The sequence below is a fragment of the Ooceraea biroi genome, chromosome 5 (genome assembly GCF_003672135.1).
Source record: "Ooceraea biroi isolate clonal line C1 chromosome 5, Obir_v5.4, whole genome shotgun sequence".
In the NCBI taxonomy this organism is placed as follows: domain Eukaryota; kingdom Metazoa; phylum Arthropoda; class Insecta; order Hymenoptera; family Formicidae; genus Ooceraea; species Ooceraea biroi.
Genome location: NC_039510.1, coordinates 12,675,627 through 12,692,981, shown reverse-complemented (window position 1 = coordinate 12,692,981; position 17,355 = coordinate 12,675,627). Strand labels below are relative to the sequence as shown.

Sequence of the window (17,355 nt, the reverse complement as noted above, 5' to 3'; positions counted from 1 at the left end):
GTATTAAAATATGGTTGTCCATGACTTCCTCTAGCAATTTATTGACATCATCAATATTAACATTCTCAATGCCGATATATCGATCGCTTATGAATTTTAATAGAAAATAGAAGATGTGATAGAAGGCTTGTTGTCTTCATTGTATTTAAGTAAGTAATGAAAAATAATTGAAATAACTAATTATTAATACATTTCTCAAATCTTCCATGTCTTCCATGCATATCTTGGAAAGCAGAATTATATTCAAGATTTTTAGATTTAAGATATAAATATTTAAGATAGCCTGGGTGTCAAGGGACTGGTCCAGGGATTGTTCTCAAGAGATAGATTTCTTGGTTGGTCCGTGTCTGGGGCACAAAGATGGCGCCTGGAGGTATCTGGGTATCGCAACTGTACTCACTCATTCGCTTCGTTTCAGTATACTTTTCGCGATGGCTGCGATAGGTACTAACGGCGTTGCCGAGCTACTTGAAAAACTCGTGAAGATTCTGAAAGAGGAACATGCATTGGATTCATCCAGTGACTACCCCGTAGCACAGTTTGTTCACCCTGAGGAATTAAAGGTGAATAGAAATTTTGTCTTCTTTGTCTGGACCATCATGTAATCTTCCAATATGTTAATCGCTGTTGTTTATATCATTTCTTTCTTTTTTTAAATTGATTCTTCACTTCGTTAAATTTACTTGCGCAAATTTTACATTTTAACATTTGATTTTTGCAGTAATAAAATTGTATTTCTCCATCATGTTCGTCTTTCAATTACGCTTTTTTAAATAATATTGTTACTATTACATATAACGATAATATATTTTTGCTCTAAATATAGGAACTAAAATTTTCAAAATAAAATTCTATCCTTAGTAGCAATTTACATGTCAATGAAAGTACTCGTGAAGATAACGATTTTATATTTTTGCATTGATATTTTCTCTTGCATTTTTATTAATGTAATAGTTTTTATTAATGTTATTAATAAATAATTATATATACCTTGAGTTTTAATTATAACTGAATATACTTTAAATGTCCTAATGATATCAATCAATGATATCAGGTAACTCAGATATATCAGGATCTCTTGAACGTTATCGATCTTGTTGTAAAAACTCTGTGTTTTCCGATAAATTTTATGCCTTGAAAAAATTAAAAATGAACGATTCCTTTGTTCGCGAACTTGAATTCTTTCACAATATTGTTTACGTATCAATGGTCGATGCTTCGTTCGAAATTACGATAAAAAACACGTCCGGTAATGTGCGTGTCTGTAACAGTTTCCAATGTAGCACACATAAACAGTAGATACGTATTCTGGCGAGAAGAAATATTCCACTCTAGTCAATGGAATATTTGCTCGCGAAATATTTACTGGACATGGTCCGATTACCGGAATAAGTTTCCGATATAGGTGATATGGGGTCAACGATTGTAACGTTAACGCGTAATTGCCAATCGCAGTCGCTGCCTTGTCTGTCCAGACGAACTGTCGCTTTCTTTGGAGAACTTTGACACGCGCGATAACATATTGATGTTTAAGGAAGTTTTCGCATTTGATTAGAATGATACGTCGTATAGATAACATCATATACGTCATATAGCTTTTATTGCGCGATAAACAATATACTTTTTTTTCTTTCTTTTTTCCTTTTTCAACGAATATAAACTTTATTCTTTCGAATTACAGTCGTCAAAATAAAGTCTTTAGTGATGTTATTAACATTTGGATTATTATTCGAACATCCCCTGTTTATTTTAACTACTAAATCAAGAGTATAATTATAAGCAGGATCTTCGCAGAAAGTAAAATAATTCAAATAATTCTAAAAAGTTTGATGGAATAAGTTTAATAGAATAATTATTAATAATAATTTGATTAATAAAATAACTACTCTTCTCTCTTTGTCATCCAATTGTACAGAAAAAGCTGCCAATTTCCTTGAGTGACTGGTCAGAGACTAACGAAAAGATCGAGAAGGCGATACGACAGATCATACAATATTCCGTGAAGACGTGCAGTCCGCATTTTCATAATCAACTCTACGCTGGTGTTGACAAGTACGGGCTAGCTGGTTCCTGGTTAACGGATGTCCTCAACACTAGCCAGTAAGAATAAGTCTCGAGTTCCTGAGAAACGCTGGAGAATGTCGGACAAACGTACTCTCTCCGTGTACTTAACAAGACATAATTCCATCCGTCTCTCTTTCTCAACGGAACGCGATGAACACGCGATGATACTACCTTATCAGCTCATGAGCAATAGACAACGTTACTAACCCAGTTTGCGACTCAGACAAACGCCTGACCTACCGCAATCCTGCAATTAATTAACCGAAGTGCCAAAGTCCTTGTCGTTGCAGAGAAGGTTTGACATCATTACACGATAAATTAGAAACTCTTTCACGATAATCACGCGAATGCTCATAAATAAATAGTCTAGCTCAAGTTGTTCTCTTAATGCTTCAAAAAAAGAAGACAGAAATGAAAAATGGATCATTATCGATGATAGTTAACTGCAATTTTCTTGTTAGGTACACCTACGAGGTTGCTCCCGTATTTACGTTGATCGAGCAAGAAGTCATAGAGAAGTCATTGGCGTTGGTAGGGTATCCACCATTGCCGCATGCTGATGGTATAATGAATCCGGGTGGAAGCGTATCAAACATGTACGGAATGGTGTTGGCTAGATGCAGAATGCTACCGGCAGTGAAGAGGAAGGGCATCAGTGGATTGCCACCTCTGGTGTGTTTCACCAGTGAAGACAGTCATTACTCGATTGTCAAAGGTGCTCACTGGTTAGGCTTAGGAACCGATAACGTTTACAAGGTATAATTACTGTTTCAACCACTTAATTCTGATATGATATATAAATATACTATTCGTATCATCGTGTAGATAATTTTCGATTCTCGGCAGTAATATATATTAAATACTCATCTGAAACGAACATAACTTAAAAATACCGCTGTGCTCTAATTCAATTTTCTGTATCAATTACGGTCATCGGATTTTTAGTAAACGCTGGGCATTTAATTAGTAAACATTTCGCACTATCTGTGATGCACTTATTAATAAAAGTTAAGTGTCTCTAACAAACGCGAAGAAATTATCTTATCTTCAGTTACAAAAACAATGCTTGATGAATGATGTCACATAGTTCTTGCTATAATTCATCAAGTAAATCTTGCGCAATACTAGGAAAATACCTTGACTTGAATGTATAATTAAAACAATAAGTAAAGCCTCTAATTAATAATGATGTTGCCGATCGCGACAGGTGAAGACAGACGAGTTGGGTCGCATGAAACCGAGCGATCTAAAGAGGGCCATAACGAAGGCAACGAGCCAAGGATGCTTGCCGTTCTTCGTGAACGCCACTTGTGGTACCACGGTACTCGGGGCATTCGATCCATTACCGGAAATCGCCGCGATCTGCCAGCAAGAGAATCTCTGGCTGCACGTAGACGTTCGTATAAGCATGAGCATCACGCGCTCAGGAACCGACGTGATCTGAACAATAAATTGTTACAGGCTTGTCTTGGTGGTACCTTGCTGCTCTCGGAGAAGTACCGGCATCGATTGCGCGGCATCGAGCTGTTCGTAATTACTTTATGGTACCATCTAGTGCTCTCGAGAAAGGAAAGTGACGGGATCCTGCTATTCGCAATCGAGCGAATGATTGTTACGTCAATCTCGAATGTTGCACGCATGATTCGCTCGTAGCGAGCTTCGAGCTTCGTTCGAACAAAATATCAAGTGTCCGTGAGTCCAAAGAATTATTGAGATGACAGGAATGACTTTCCTCTCTGCGATGTTGAGAGCACTTCAACTCTGAATGGTATTTCGGCAGTATTTTCTGAGTAATATGATTTTGTTCTCTCCCTTCCTCTATGATCTACTCGATTAGCTCGGACTCGGTGGCTTGGAATCCACACAAGATGCTGGGCGCGCCGTTACAGTGTTCTCTGTTCCTGGTGAAAGGCGAGGATGCATTGTACAAAGCGAACTGCGCCGGTGCCGATTATCTCTTTCAACAGGACAAGTTTTATGACAAAAGCTACGATACGGGTGATAAGAGCGTCCAATGTGGCAGGAAGGTACTCACGAATCGCGTTTCTCTCCTTATACCGTAATGTATCTTATTCGTAGTTCAAGATTGCATGATAATAGAAAGATACAAGTATATAAAAGTATATAAAAGAAAAATTCATGGGAAGTCCGAAAGAGATTATCAAGAGACGTCTGAAGAATTCAGAACATGGTTCAGATATCTCAGCATTAACTAAAGAATAGCTTTGTTACTTTTCTGCTTCCCACTTTAATTCTCCCATTTTCACATACGTCCTAAGGTCGATGCTATGAAATTTTGGTTGATGTGGAAAGCTCGTGGCACGAATGGTCTCGCGCGATCCGTAGATCAGGCAATGTCCTGCGCGGAATACTTCTTGACACGGATCAGGAATATCGTTGGTTTCCGGTTGGTGGTGCCGCAGTTCGAGTGTTGCAACATTTGTTTCTGGTAAGCGAAATCTTACGTTATCGCAAAATCCGTGATTGTATCGGAATCGTTTCAGGTATATACCTCCGAGCATGCGTGGACAAGCTGAAACTCAAGAATGGTGGGCAAAATTGTACGCGGTCACGGTTAAGATAAAGGAACGTATGCTTCTGGCAGGATCACTTATGATCGGTTATACACCTTTGCCCCAGAGGAACATTGGCAACTTCTTTCGCATGGTCGTGAGCTGTCAGCCACCACCTTCGATATCGTCCATGGATCACGTTATCGGCGAGATCGAGAAATTCGCGATTGAGCTATAGACAAATATTTGCTTTGACTCGATCATCCGCACGCGCCAGAAAACTCATCAGAAATCCACTCTCGTGAAAGGACCAAGAAGAAGAAAGTATTCACTCGTAGAATCATTAATAAAAAAAGAATATTGTCTTTATTGCAAACAAGTGCACGAGGGTGGGGGAGAGATAAATGGATCGGATACATTAATTATTATTCGCGTGTACACGCGACTTTAGATAAGAACTTTAGATAAGAACTTCGTCCTACATATCAGAGAATCACACGGACATACAATTTTATAGAATTATGTTCGTTGATTTTTTGCGTTCTTACATTCTCACGCACATCATCTTACATTCTTTCTAGCAAATTGCACAAGCTTTTATGTAGAAGTTAATTTTAACACAAGTAAATTGTTTAAACTCATCATTTTGGAAGACATAGGTTCCTTAGACATAGGATCCTACGAAGTACATTTCGATTTATTGTATAGACGCGGTAAGCAAAGAGACGAATTGCTCCAGGTCGCATGCATGAACGTGATTCGCGAGCGCGACTCAATGTGAGCCAATATAAACGCAATAGTCGCGCAACATGTGTGTGTGTGTATGCGTTTATCGTCACACATTTGTTACATAATATACGCATCCGCTCCATCATCGTAAAGCTACATTTAAGAAGACGCATTTTTATGTACAACTCCGTATCATGGCACTACGTTACGTCGGTATAAAAATTCGATGTTTCTCCTATGAATAAAAAAAAAAACGAAAAGAGACGAACACTTTCTCTCCGAGACATGTATCTATATAACACATTTCCCATTTGTACAATGACTATACTCAATCAATCGACTCTCGACAGGCCGGACGTGTCTGCATGTAATTGCACTCTCAACAGACTATGCTTTCTTGTTCATTTCTTTATTTTTTCTCATTTGCCGTCTCGCACGCACAGATAATCTTAACAGATATACGAGATATATATACGATCTATGAAAATACATACGGATGAAAAATCGTGAAACTTTATACAGATGGATAAAGTCGAATGCCCAGGCGTGAGCGGGATTAATTGTCGATAATTTCGCCCGTTCGCACTCCCTACCTCCCCATTTTCCACAGATATGTACAGAAACAAAAAATAAACTCTTATAAACTTCCTCGAAACAACGGCTTTCTCACGGTGCACGCTGAGTTATTAAAACGCTTTGATGAACGACGCGTCACTCGATCGCGAAAGCGCTTGTGTATATTTTAAGAATCAACAATTGGGTGAGGGAAAAAACCATCGCGCAGTGTTCGCACCGAGGCGTGCATCGAATTTTGGTCATTCCATGTTGAGCAACATCGTCAACGCAGTTGCGTCGTCAATCGCAGCGTCATCGTTATCTCGAGCGTGCCGGAGAATGCGTACATCGCTTACTTAATACTAAGAACGTGCAACGTTCCGAGCGGAGGCTCGTTTGATCGATCGCACACGTATTGCTTCCACGTCGAAGATATCGCGCTTTACTTTAATTAAGTAGGTACCTCTCTCAAGCCAGCTCTTCTTTCTTGCGGACATTACATTGTTGCACACAATTTTTCGCTTGCAAGGCACTATCGCTCTTCCCGTAAACTGGAAGTCCCTCTTCGAGTTTCCCACACGCCATTCTAGTGTCGCGATTCACTGTCGCTAATCGATCGATAACGTACGTGTATGCAGCTGCCAAATGCGTGGAATGAGTTAGTCTTCAACAATGTTACGTACACTTTGCTGTACTGACAAATCACTTCAAGACCTCGTGATTGGACAGGTCAGAGCACAGATCACCAAAAGAAACTGACGCACGGTTCCACGCCAAGTTTGGAGATCGTTCAGTAGTATTTGTCCTGATCGAGGTCAGCACGAATATGCTGCTGGCCGTGACTGTTACGCTTCAGGGTCGCAGTAGCGGATTCGTAGTCGAGACTCTTCGGGTACAGTTTAGGACTGCCGAGACCGTTGACGTTCGGGTTGCTCTTGCCACGCAGAGTCCCGTTTCCGTTGGTACTGCCTGAGAAGCTAGGCTGCCGCTTCGCGTTCACCTGTGAAGCAAATTTTTCCTTTGAAATATCCGTGTCAGATATGCGCGGTATTAGAAGTAGTCGGAGTAGGACGACCCTTCGAGCCTTACCTCTTTCAATGGTACAGTGACGTAAGGATTCTGTTTGCTAATGTAATGTGGACTGCCCGGTATGCGTGGCTTGCGCCGCTTCAAGTAGCAGAAGCACAGCATCACGGTTAAGGCCAGGCCGATGAGAAAACCGATTACGCAGCTACCCACTACCGCGCCTACCGTAACGCCTGTATTCTCTATGCTCGAAGGCAACGCATTCACATCTGCGACAAACATTTGGCGAGATTAATATAATGTAAGAAACAATATCATTTATAACTTATTATGCGGTATTGTATAATTATAAAAAGACACGCATTTCTTAAGTAATATTTCAATCCAATTTTCAGATCTCAAAAATATTGTAGTATTTATATACTACAATAGTCCTATATTTAATTAATATAAATATATATAAATACATCGTTGTAAAAATTTTAATACGAATATTTCAATGAATGAATGAACTCACCGTTGTCCATGCAATCTGGAAGGCAATCGCGTGTTTCACGAGTTGGTCCCTGACACATGCCGAGACCATGTTGGAGACACGTTCGCTTCCGATGCTGCTGATGATCGCCATCGCAGGAAGTCCAGTGCGACCACGTGTCCCAGCCAAGCAGCGATTCGCAGCTGGGCATCTCACAGGCTTCTCTGACCAGTCTGGGGCCGCTGCAGCTTTCTGGGCCGAGACACTCTCGTGTCCTCGTGCGCACGCCGACGCCACAACTTGCTGAACACTCGGACCAATCCGTCCAACATGACCATTGCCCCTCCGCTGCGTTGCTGCCGCCAGAATTCAGACGACATGGATGCGTGTTACAAATTCTGCTCTGCGTATTAAGGCTGCCTTCACAAGGCGGCGACTCGCATTGCCTCATCTATAAAGAAACGCAACATGTTCTTCTATAACGCGCAATTCTTTGTCGTGTAATAAATTATAAGTAAAGTGTGCCATTCTTGTAAAATTTATCAGATATATTCTTCTTTCAACTTTTCTTTTGAGTGTCTATTCCAAAAGATCATCTAGGCCAATCTAGTGTCAGTTTCAGATTCAGTCAGATTCAAAACATTGAATCCGGTGATTGAAACACTGACATTTCAAAATGCCATAAAATATTATGTGTGTTACATGATCTTGAAGAGTGTCGAGTTGACAACATACTGATAAACACTTACCCTATGCTGGGTACCTCGTCCGCAAGGACGGTCACACGGGCCCCAAGAGGACCATTCGCCCCAGCCGTTTTCATTGATAGATTCCGCGTATCCGTCTCCCTTTCCTCTTAGGCAAGATCCGTCGTTTCTGCAGTAACGTTCCTCTTCTTTGGCAAGTTGCACCCGCACGCTCGAAGGATCGTCCGTCTGCGCTCGGCAGCTGAATCGGAAACGTTTTTCCACGTAACCCACGCTACCAGTTTGCAAACTGGCGTTCACAGCCAGCCAAGGCGTCCATCCGGAGTACCGTCTCGTCTCAGCACATTCGTGAGTGTTACATTCTTCGACCTAAAATACGTTCACTTTCGTGATTCTTATAACTTCTACGGTGATTATAAAGAATTTGAGAATATCTTGAGAAAGAGGAACTCTATGAGACTTTCTGTGAAACTTGCCTGAAAATCGCAACCGGGACATTCAATGCCACCCTTCTTTGGTGATGGGTAATCGCAAGTTCTTTTTCTAACGCGTATTCCTAAGGAGAAAAAAGCGATTGAAATAAACTGATCGTGCAGAAGAGTATAGTAGAAAAAAAGTAGTACTTTTAGTTGTTGTTGAGACGTTTGTTAGCAATAACAAATATCTTCATTTCATATGACAATATATTTGATTGTTTCCAGGAAATTTTTACTGCATATTATTTAATGCAATATAATCTATAAAGCGCATAACAAGTTAAAAAATTTTAAGATGAATCAGTTAAAGGTTTTTATGATGAGATGCGGTATAATGCGGATTTGTTTCAGGGTTTGTTCATTTGCAATTCTCAGATACTCACCACCGTTGCACGGCCGCGAACATGCATGCCAAGGGCCCCAGCTTGACCACTGGCCATTCTGGGGCGGAGGGGTGGCTTTCGCAGGGGCGGGACAGGGCGGTAGATCGATGCACACGATATCGTCGTGGTCGTGGCCGACGCAAACGCGACCGCCGAACGCGGGCGCCGGATTCGTGCAAGTCCGTCGGCGGGTCTTCATCGCGAAACCGCAAGTCTGAGAGCACGCTGACCAGGCCGACCAGGCGGTCCATCCGCCGTGGACGGTGCAATTTGTTACTCTGACACGTGCACCCGTACAGGTCTCGCCGCCGTGTTGCGGTGGAGGGTTGTTGCACTCTCTGGTCTGGCATTGGCACGTGTCGCTCTTCTGCAAATTCAATTCAAACGTTACCCTCTACCCGAGTATCGCAATTGCGATACGAAAGTACACGTAATCAAGCCGCTTGTTTAAGCAGTGACGTAAGGCTGCAGCAAATAAAACCGTCAGGCTTTCAAAAGTTCCATCTTGCACACGCGAGCGCGCAAGTTTTATGGCGAGAAACCGCTGCCAGCTTATCTCCAAATATGTGTTAACTTCGTCATCAGGTGTTTACGATCAATCTCACTTGCAAATGGAGGTGAAGGATATTCTGAAGGCATGACGAATGTAATAACGAGCAAACATGTCTACGAACCTCCGAGTTATCATTGTGTGGGTGAGAGTGTACGTGGCCGTGTCCGGACGATTGTTCCCCCATGCCGTGCTGGCAGGGAGACCAGAGGCTCCAGGCGCTCCAGCCTCCGTCGACGGGGTCGGTAAGCACCGGGCACTTGGTGACCTCCTGATGCCAATGATTCGCCAGGTAATTCTGCTTCGGTGCCTGCGCGCACTTCATGAGATGCTCGTTCCACCCGCAATACGGCTCCTGGGCGTTCAGGCACGCTTGACGGCTCCGATGGCGATAACACTGAACGGCAGGTATGCTAAACGGCGGAAGGCATTACGATGCGGTTTAGCCAAGCGTTTGGAACGGGGAGCGCATCCCGTGAAGATTTATTATTTTGAAGATTATAATCCGTGACCAAGCAGAATGTTTATTATTTAGAACACGAGAATAACTAAATAATATTTACAATGATCTTTAGATCTGCGTAAGATCGATCTGACAAGATCGCAAACGAAGAGACGGTTTTGAATATTTTCGCGTTTAATCGTCGTCTTACCGTAAAACGCCAATCTCCATGCCAACGTAGAGACTTTGCGTGTCTTTGAGAAACTGCAAGGTCATCGGTGGTGAAGGTAGCGGTCCCCAAACCTCGACAATGCAAGTTTCTTGAGTTCTGGGCAAGACAGAGATCTTTTTTATCAGTCCGGTCGCCGTGGCGACGTAGAGGACAGTCACGCTGCGATGCAGCTTGGTCGGCGTCACATCCACCGCGATGTGGGTGAATCGCTCGAGGGTTGCGGTGTGTAATGGCTCCAGCATTGTGCTCTGGACTGCCTCGTCCATCAGCTGGTACCGCTGATTGTCCATGATCTGATGCGGTGCAGTGTTGGACAGCGGGCCACAACGCTGCCGATTGTGATGCGATACGGGTCTCCTTTCCCAGGCGGCACCCGCATTTTCCTGATACTTGAAAGGTCCGTTAAAACTAGCGGCGATGGCCGACATGTTGTACGCGCAGATCGCTGAGCCCGCGATGCCGTTACTGTGATGGAGAGACAGAAAGAGAAAGAGCTCCATTAAAGTTGATACTTTTTGCTTCAGCAGGAAGACTGCAGCTTCCGTATTCGGAAGTCTCTCATTGTAATCAATGATGCAACAGAAATGTAGAATAATGGATGCCAGACGATTAATATTACAATAAAAATGAGAACAGCTTAGGTCTTCAAGCTAAATTAATAATAAATTTTATTCAAAATCGCGGAGAGCTGAATAAGATGCATAAGAAAATTGCTGCTTTTTCGATCATATTAAATAATATAGCTTGAAATTTCATGTTAAATTCATGATTACAATGAGATAACAAATCACGTGGACGAAATAAAATCCGTCTTGCATAATCGCATAATCAATGTGGCATTTACCGTCTCTTGCATCCCCCTGGGGTTTGTGCACAGACATAAATACAGACGATAATTAACGCACCTTCAAACATCAATCGAACTGATGAACGATACTCACATAGGAGTCGTGAAGGTCGCGTAAATGATTCCCTCTTCCGGATGATAAGCTGCACCTTGGATCTCGTCGTAGTAGAATGGAAATTCGCCGGGAAGAGAGCAATTTAAACGGGCCTTGCTGAAGGTTGTCCATACATCTTTCATCATAATCTGTCCACCCCGGTCGTTCTTACAGACCCTCGCTATCCGCGAGTATATTTTCTGCAAGAGATGCACGGCAATATATAGACATGCACAATAAAATTCCGTTTCGATAAGTTTCTTAAAAGAGCACATCAAACATTGAAAGTTGCTGAAGAATAAAGGATAACTTTCCGAGAGTGTTTGAAGTATCTTCCAGGATTTTTCTGACGTTCGGGTAAATGCCGGATAAATTAATCTATCGTGTTGAGGAGGCGTTCAACCTCGCGCTTGATCATGATCAAGGTGCGCGATCGCGGATGCAGCCGGATGCAGAATGTTTCATTAAAGTTATCCCTAGGCGGTAATTTGAGCGCGGCGATAGGCTGAGAAAATGATAAAGATCGCGCGAACTAAGATCACGTCGGGGATGAGAGATTTTTCTGCCGCGGAGGAAAACCCGCGTCGCGCCGCTCGTTTCGACCGACACCGTAAGCGGCTAATTATACGCCTGACGCAAGTCAGAAGAGACGAGATCGCTAATCGCGCGAGCGGATCCTCGCGTGTCCTGGATGATGGAAGACGCGCGCGCGTCACGGTGGATTACTGTATTGGCGTCGGTCTTACCTTGCCGCAGTTGATGTATTCCACGGCAGATTCGCGAAATAGAAAGTACACGTGATCCTCCGTCTCGAAACTGCCGACGAACTGCGGGTCGTTCAGCCACCTAAAAAGGAAAGCAGAAGTTGCGGGAGATCGGTACCCCAGCGAGAGATACACATCGAGACGCGATGGCAGAGAAATATGACGATCTTGCGATATGGTAGTTGCACCAAAATTAGTCTTTTCTCTTCAACAGTCGCGTTAGGATAGAAATCAGAAGTTGAAATAAAAGCAAAGGTACTAATGTAGGTTACTGATGAACTCCTTTCAAGATCAATGAATGATGATTGCATTAACAAAGTGAAACAATTTCAAAATAGCGTGATCTCTTCCTGCGAACGTACTTGGAGTCGTACTGTCGAGTCCGAAGGTTCGGGGATGCCAGTGTTCTGTAGATCGCAGGATCAGCTCCGGAGAAGTCGGTTGGCGCGCCGGCAAAGAGCCCTCCGGTGGGACCTCTTGATAGAAGAGCCGTGACATTCGCATGTGGTGAGTACGGGCACATAGCCACACCCGACATCTCGCTGGTAACGCTCGTTATATTCTCGATCTGCGATCATAATTGCTATCTGTAGATATCCACAGCCACTACTGACGCAACCGAACGTAGCCTCGTCCGTCCAAATCGCGAGCTTTACACGGCTAATGACGATAATCTGCAGCTCGCCGAGCAGGATCGACAGCCGTAACGGCTCGCGCGAAGCGACTTCAGCAAAAGAAACAGAGCTCGTAATTACGGACGAGATTCCGTTCGGCGGATCCGATCGGATCCTTCCTTGGGGTCCTTCTCGTCGAGACGTACCTCTCGCCACGCGCACCATGGGCTGAAGGCGTAAGTGCCGCAGGTGAAGAGGCTCTTGCCATTGCTGAGCAGCACTTTGACGTAATTACGACAATCCTCGACGCTCTGGCCCTTATTCTGACAGGTGTTAACCTTGTCCTCCGGCGCGGACCATGAGGCGTGCTCCAGGTCCGTGAGCGACGTCAACGTCAAGCGGTACAGATTATCCCTGAAAAGACACGTTTTATTTACATTTTCGTCGGGCTGCTCTCCACGTGTCATCAGGAGCGTCCTCTCTTGTGAAGCCGGCCGCTATTAACTCATTAAAAAACCCGTAACCATTGGCAAGTCTCGTCTTGCGAGCAAGCTGGTCCCTCTCTGCTTGTCACCTTTGCGACAAGCTTTCGGTACCAACATTCCCGAAACCCGCTGACGTTTCTCCAGGCAAACAAGAGAAAGACAATCGAGAAACATGAATAGGGTTCTTTTGAGAAGTAACAATGTGCCTTTACTTCGGATTATCGTGAACCTCAATACGAGTCTACAAGAGGCTACCGTGACCTGGAATCGACGTTCGCAACCTTGCATGGATCTCAGCAAAAGGTTCTAGAACGCTTCATCGAGAGTCACGTACTAACCGGTAGTGGGGAATGTCGTTTACGACATGTAAGCTGTATTTCAATTTTAAATCGGAAGAGAAGGGTAACTGGCAGAGTGACAGCGACGACGATGACGACGATGACGACGAGTAATGACGACGGGTTGCCTTAGGAGTACGCCACGTATCTACATCGTATTCAACGAGGTCGTCGTAAGCCAGGTGAAGCACCACGTCGGGGACGATATTGCTTATCGTCGCGCATCTCTCTTCCGGAGGTATCCGCACGAAGGTATTCACGTGTCGACGTCGGTTTTATTCATGAATTCCTTGGCGGCACGCTTGATTGCGCCACTCCAATTATCCGTTAATAAACACGTATCGTGCCTCGTGTCTCGCACGTCCGCACGAAGGCGCGAACGCATTTATAAATTGTCGCGATTCGACGTAGCTCATCGCATTCGCAGGACTGGAGCAGAAAGTTTGTTCCCTAAGTTTCCTAAGTTAATAAAGTCGAGAAGTTAATCGGCGATCCAAGTATGAGCAGAATTTGTTGGATAAAAGTCTCTTGGAAAGTTATACGATACAATAATTTGTTACGTACTTGAGTCTTCAAGTTGCAAAAAACTTTGGAGTGTCGCTAACTTTCTCCATCAATTTCACTTTTAATATTTAAATATTTGCGTGGCAGAAAGTGCGTATTTATATTATCTCTTTCCTCTACGTTGACTAAATACTCAATATTTTACTTTAAGATTAACAATTTATATAAATGTATCCCTTATATAAATATTCAAACTATACATTTATCTTATATTATATCTTGTATAGAATCCCAATGTCTCCTCTGTGCAACGGGATGATCCCGTAGAGCAACATCGGAAAAGCGATTTCCTGCGAAACAAACGCGCGACTTCTCTTCAAGGAATGCGACCACGATTGCGAAAGGTAAGGTGTCGAGGTGCTCGGTATCTCAAGATAAAGAATCTCGAGAAGAGCGTCTCGTACGCACACACGCATGTATTTTCCGTGCGTCCATTCTGCAGATGCGGTTGCAGCGGTTCGCGGCTGATCTCGAGGCGCTCACATGAAGCACTTGGTGGCAGTCACGAAGGCGTACTCGGGTTTGACAGCGGCTTCGAGAGGAGCCCTCGAAAACTCCTCGGACGACATTCCACGGCAGCCCACTTGACTCGGATGCGACGTGTACTCACGTATACGTCCACGAGTGCGCGTATACGGTGTACACGGCACCGCCGAGTACGTAAGATCAAGAGATCGAGCGATCGCTCGGTATGTGCATCCGTGTCCACCGTGATCGATAGATTGGAATTTTTATTAGACGAAATCAAGAATCCTTGATCTAATCGGGAGATTTTGCGATTGATGTAATATTGCGGTATGCACGTGAAGAGTGATTGCTTGCTTGACAAGTCTTTGAGAGTATATATGTACTATAATTAATTAGGAAAATCATGTACTTAAAAAGTTGATTATTTAGAGAGATCTTGATCGAGATGCGTAGGGATTTTTTTGAACGATATGTTTAATAACGCAATAAAAGATATGAGATCCAATGAGAATCCAAAGTTCGGATTCTTCTCTAATCTTTAATCAATTCTAATAATAATAAATCAAGAAATTTATAAAGATTCTGATTGCAAGTAATGTTCCTATAAAGTGTGGTTTTAGTTTAGAAATAATCTGTCCAAAGACATCTTCGCTGTCGAGAAAAATTATATTTATTCATTAAATATTCTATATTATAAAGTTTAAAACAAACTTGTAACACGTTTTAGAGTAGTTGAACGCAATCATGTTTCATAACTAGAAGTTTTCGACGCACGCGATTATTTATTTTTAGACTAACTGTGAATAACTGCTCGTATAAACATATTGAGGCAATAGAGCTATTCATTAAAGTATATTTTTCACTATGAAATCTCTTTTTCCGACAATCTATAAAGAAAAGAAAAAAGTGCTACATCTCATAAAAATTTCTTTCTTCAATCACGCGATTATTACCTCACATAATTTTTAAAGGCATAAATAGAATTTGTTTGATATACACTTATATAGAATGTGTCATATGTGTGATGTGCTATACGTGATATAGTTCGCGTACTGACTAAAGCGGAAACAAGAATCATGACTATGTATAGGTAAATGAACGGTATTGGCGAACCTGGTGCGAGAAAATCGCCGGAAAACATCGATCAGCGATCGCCTCGAGTGGCCCATGAATAAATTATTATCGGATTATAAATAACCGCGGAGATATGGTTCGCGCGCGATCGACCAGCTGTCTCTTCTTGACAAGGAGTACGACGACAACGACGGCGACGACGACGAGGACCAACACGGTAGATCGGTAGATCGAACAGGAAGTACAGGCGGTCGAAGTGGCCGCAGATAACCAGTGGATAACTCGATACTTGCCTATGTCCCTTTAAGTAACGACGCAGGCGGCCGCCTTCTTTTTCTTCGGTCTGATGACGATCGCGATATATGTAAATGGGAGCAGCGCGTGATCGCGACGGCGATTCCGGTCACTGCTTTATTTAAAAAACAAGCGCTTCAAGCGAGGGAAACTGCTATGTTGCGTGAATTTTAACATGAAAAACTAATTTCTGCGGAGCTCATTGTTGAAATTAAAATCGCGAACTCTGTGAAACATTGTGAAAAAACACGCTTTAATTAAGTTCTTTTCACGGATAATCAACGTGATTAAATGAAAAATTGTAGCGCAGCTAAATTTTTCATCAAATTACCTACGTGGATTTTAACTGATTTGTCGAGATTTAGTCTGTTGCTCTTTTGTTCCTGTTGAAAAGAATGCAGATTTTTTTCTAGAATAGTTTAGCTATTACAAATGTATTCCTCTAATTTCGATAATAGTCTCGAGCAATCTAAAGGGACTGCCCTTATTCAAGCAACACTGCTTTCGCGTGCACGTATGCCTGCATCACTACGGGTACAAATGTCCGAATGCTTTTTCATTAGACATCTCGATAATTGCGCGCTCGGAACTCTGCATGGGCCTTTTATCAAATAGATAAACTGAATTTATTCGTGATCGCTGCAACTTGCAATCTATCGCGTCTTAGCTGCGACGTACATATATAATTGAGGTATGCTGCGTTCTGTCGATTGCTCCGAGGCACCACGTCCTGCGGCATTCATTAGACTTCTCTATCAGTCCCATTCAGCCGCGAGGTTAATAATCCCGATGTGCTGCATCGCATAAGATCCCGTTGAACGCGCCTGCAGTACAAAGCGCCCACATTCTTCCATTTAAAGTGACTCTTCTCGAATTGAAAATTTTAACATCAACATAGAGTTTCTGAATGAACATCTCATTCCTGCAATGAATATTCAAGCTAGAATGTTGCTAAAACAAAATCTTTAGAATTAGTACATTCGCTACCACGCATCACATACGTGTGACGCGCCAATCAATGAGAGACCAGTGCAACAACGATTTCTTTCTTTTATTTCCATGAAGATAAAGGAAGTCTGTCTCATCAATATGAACAATTAAAAGAAATTAGAGGTAGTCCGTGGCACAGGAAAGAGGAAACATGTTAAATGATAAATATGTAGCTAAAAGGTGAATTTAATTAAATGACAAATTTAATTAAAAGCTACATGTCCATTCCTCATAGTGCGTCTTGCTTGATATCTTAATGTCTAGGTCTAACATCAATTTAATATCGAGCAACGCTAACGAGAGACTCAGAACCTGGAATTCGGTCGAAAGTGCGGGAAACCGGAGGCACCCAGCGCGTATATCGATCCCGTGCTCCTTTTTCCATATTTCTTTCCATGCGAGAGCGGCGACGGTACTCGCAACCAAGCATAAACGGCGCCTACGTGGGCGCCCGCGTCGCCGGCACACCGCGTGATAGTTCGAGCAGGTAATTATTATTTAAGTGGAGTATATTAAGCATAGCCGGGGCAGGGCAGTGCTTGTGTGCATGCCGATTAATAAGCCGACACACCGTGCGCGACCGATCGCTTCTATCGATACCGGCAGCCTACATCTACGTACGCCCGTGGACCAGGGCACTCCTGTCGAAGGGATATCGCCGCGTTTCTCGT

The 17,355-nt window shown here is 43.0% G+C and overlaps 2 protein-coding genes across 2 annotated transcripts in view; one reads left to right on the top strand and one right to left on the bottom strand.

Moving 5' to 3' along the window:
- Positions 1–5: 5 nt before the first annotated feature.
- LOC105281016 (cysteine sulfinic acid decarboxylase) lies at positions 6–5,566 on the top strand. The gene is made up of 8 exons (XM_020032256.2): positions 6–563; positions 1,916–2,100; positions 2,526–2,820; positions 3,272–3,460; positions 3,526–3,590; positions 3,902–4,091; positions 4,344–4,513; positions 4,569–5,566. The coding sequence occupies exons 1-8, from the start codon at positions 432–434 to the stop codon at positions 4,813–4,815; spliced, it is 1,473 nt and encodes a 490-aa protein (XP_019887815.2). The 5' UTR covers positions 6–431; the 3' UTR covers positions 4,816–5,566.
- Positions 4,921–17,355, bottom strand: part of LOC105281015 (semaphorin-5A) — a 91,565-nt gene continuing 79,130 nt past the window's right edge. Inside the window, exons 4-15 of the mRNA XM_011341929.3 lie at positions 12,678–12,885; positions 12,220–12,425; positions 11,840–11,939; positions 11,094–11,293; positions 10,132–10,617; positions 9,603–9,891; positions 8,929–9,295; positions 8,546–8,625; positions 8,112–8,438; positions 7,405–7,813; positions 6,951–7,156; positions 4,921–6,861 (exon numbers count right to left, since the gene is read on the bottom strand). Of these exons, the coding sequence (XP_011340231.2) occupies positions 6,652–6,861; positions 6,951–7,156; positions 7,405–7,813; positions 8,112–8,438; positions 8,546–8,625; positions 8,929–9,295; positions 9,603–9,891; positions 10,132–10,617; positions 11,094–11,293; positions 11,840–11,939; positions 12,220–12,425; positions 12,678–12,885 (3,088 nt within the window). The 3' untranslated portion in view covers positions 4,921–6,651. The remainder of the gene's footprint in view (positions 6,862–6,950; positions 7,157–7,404; positions 7,814–8,111; positions 8,439–8,545; positions 8,626–8,928; positions 9,296–9,602; positions 9,892–10,131; positions 10,618–11,093; positions 11,294–11,839; positions 11,940–12,219; positions 12,426–12,677; positions 12,886–17,355) is intronic.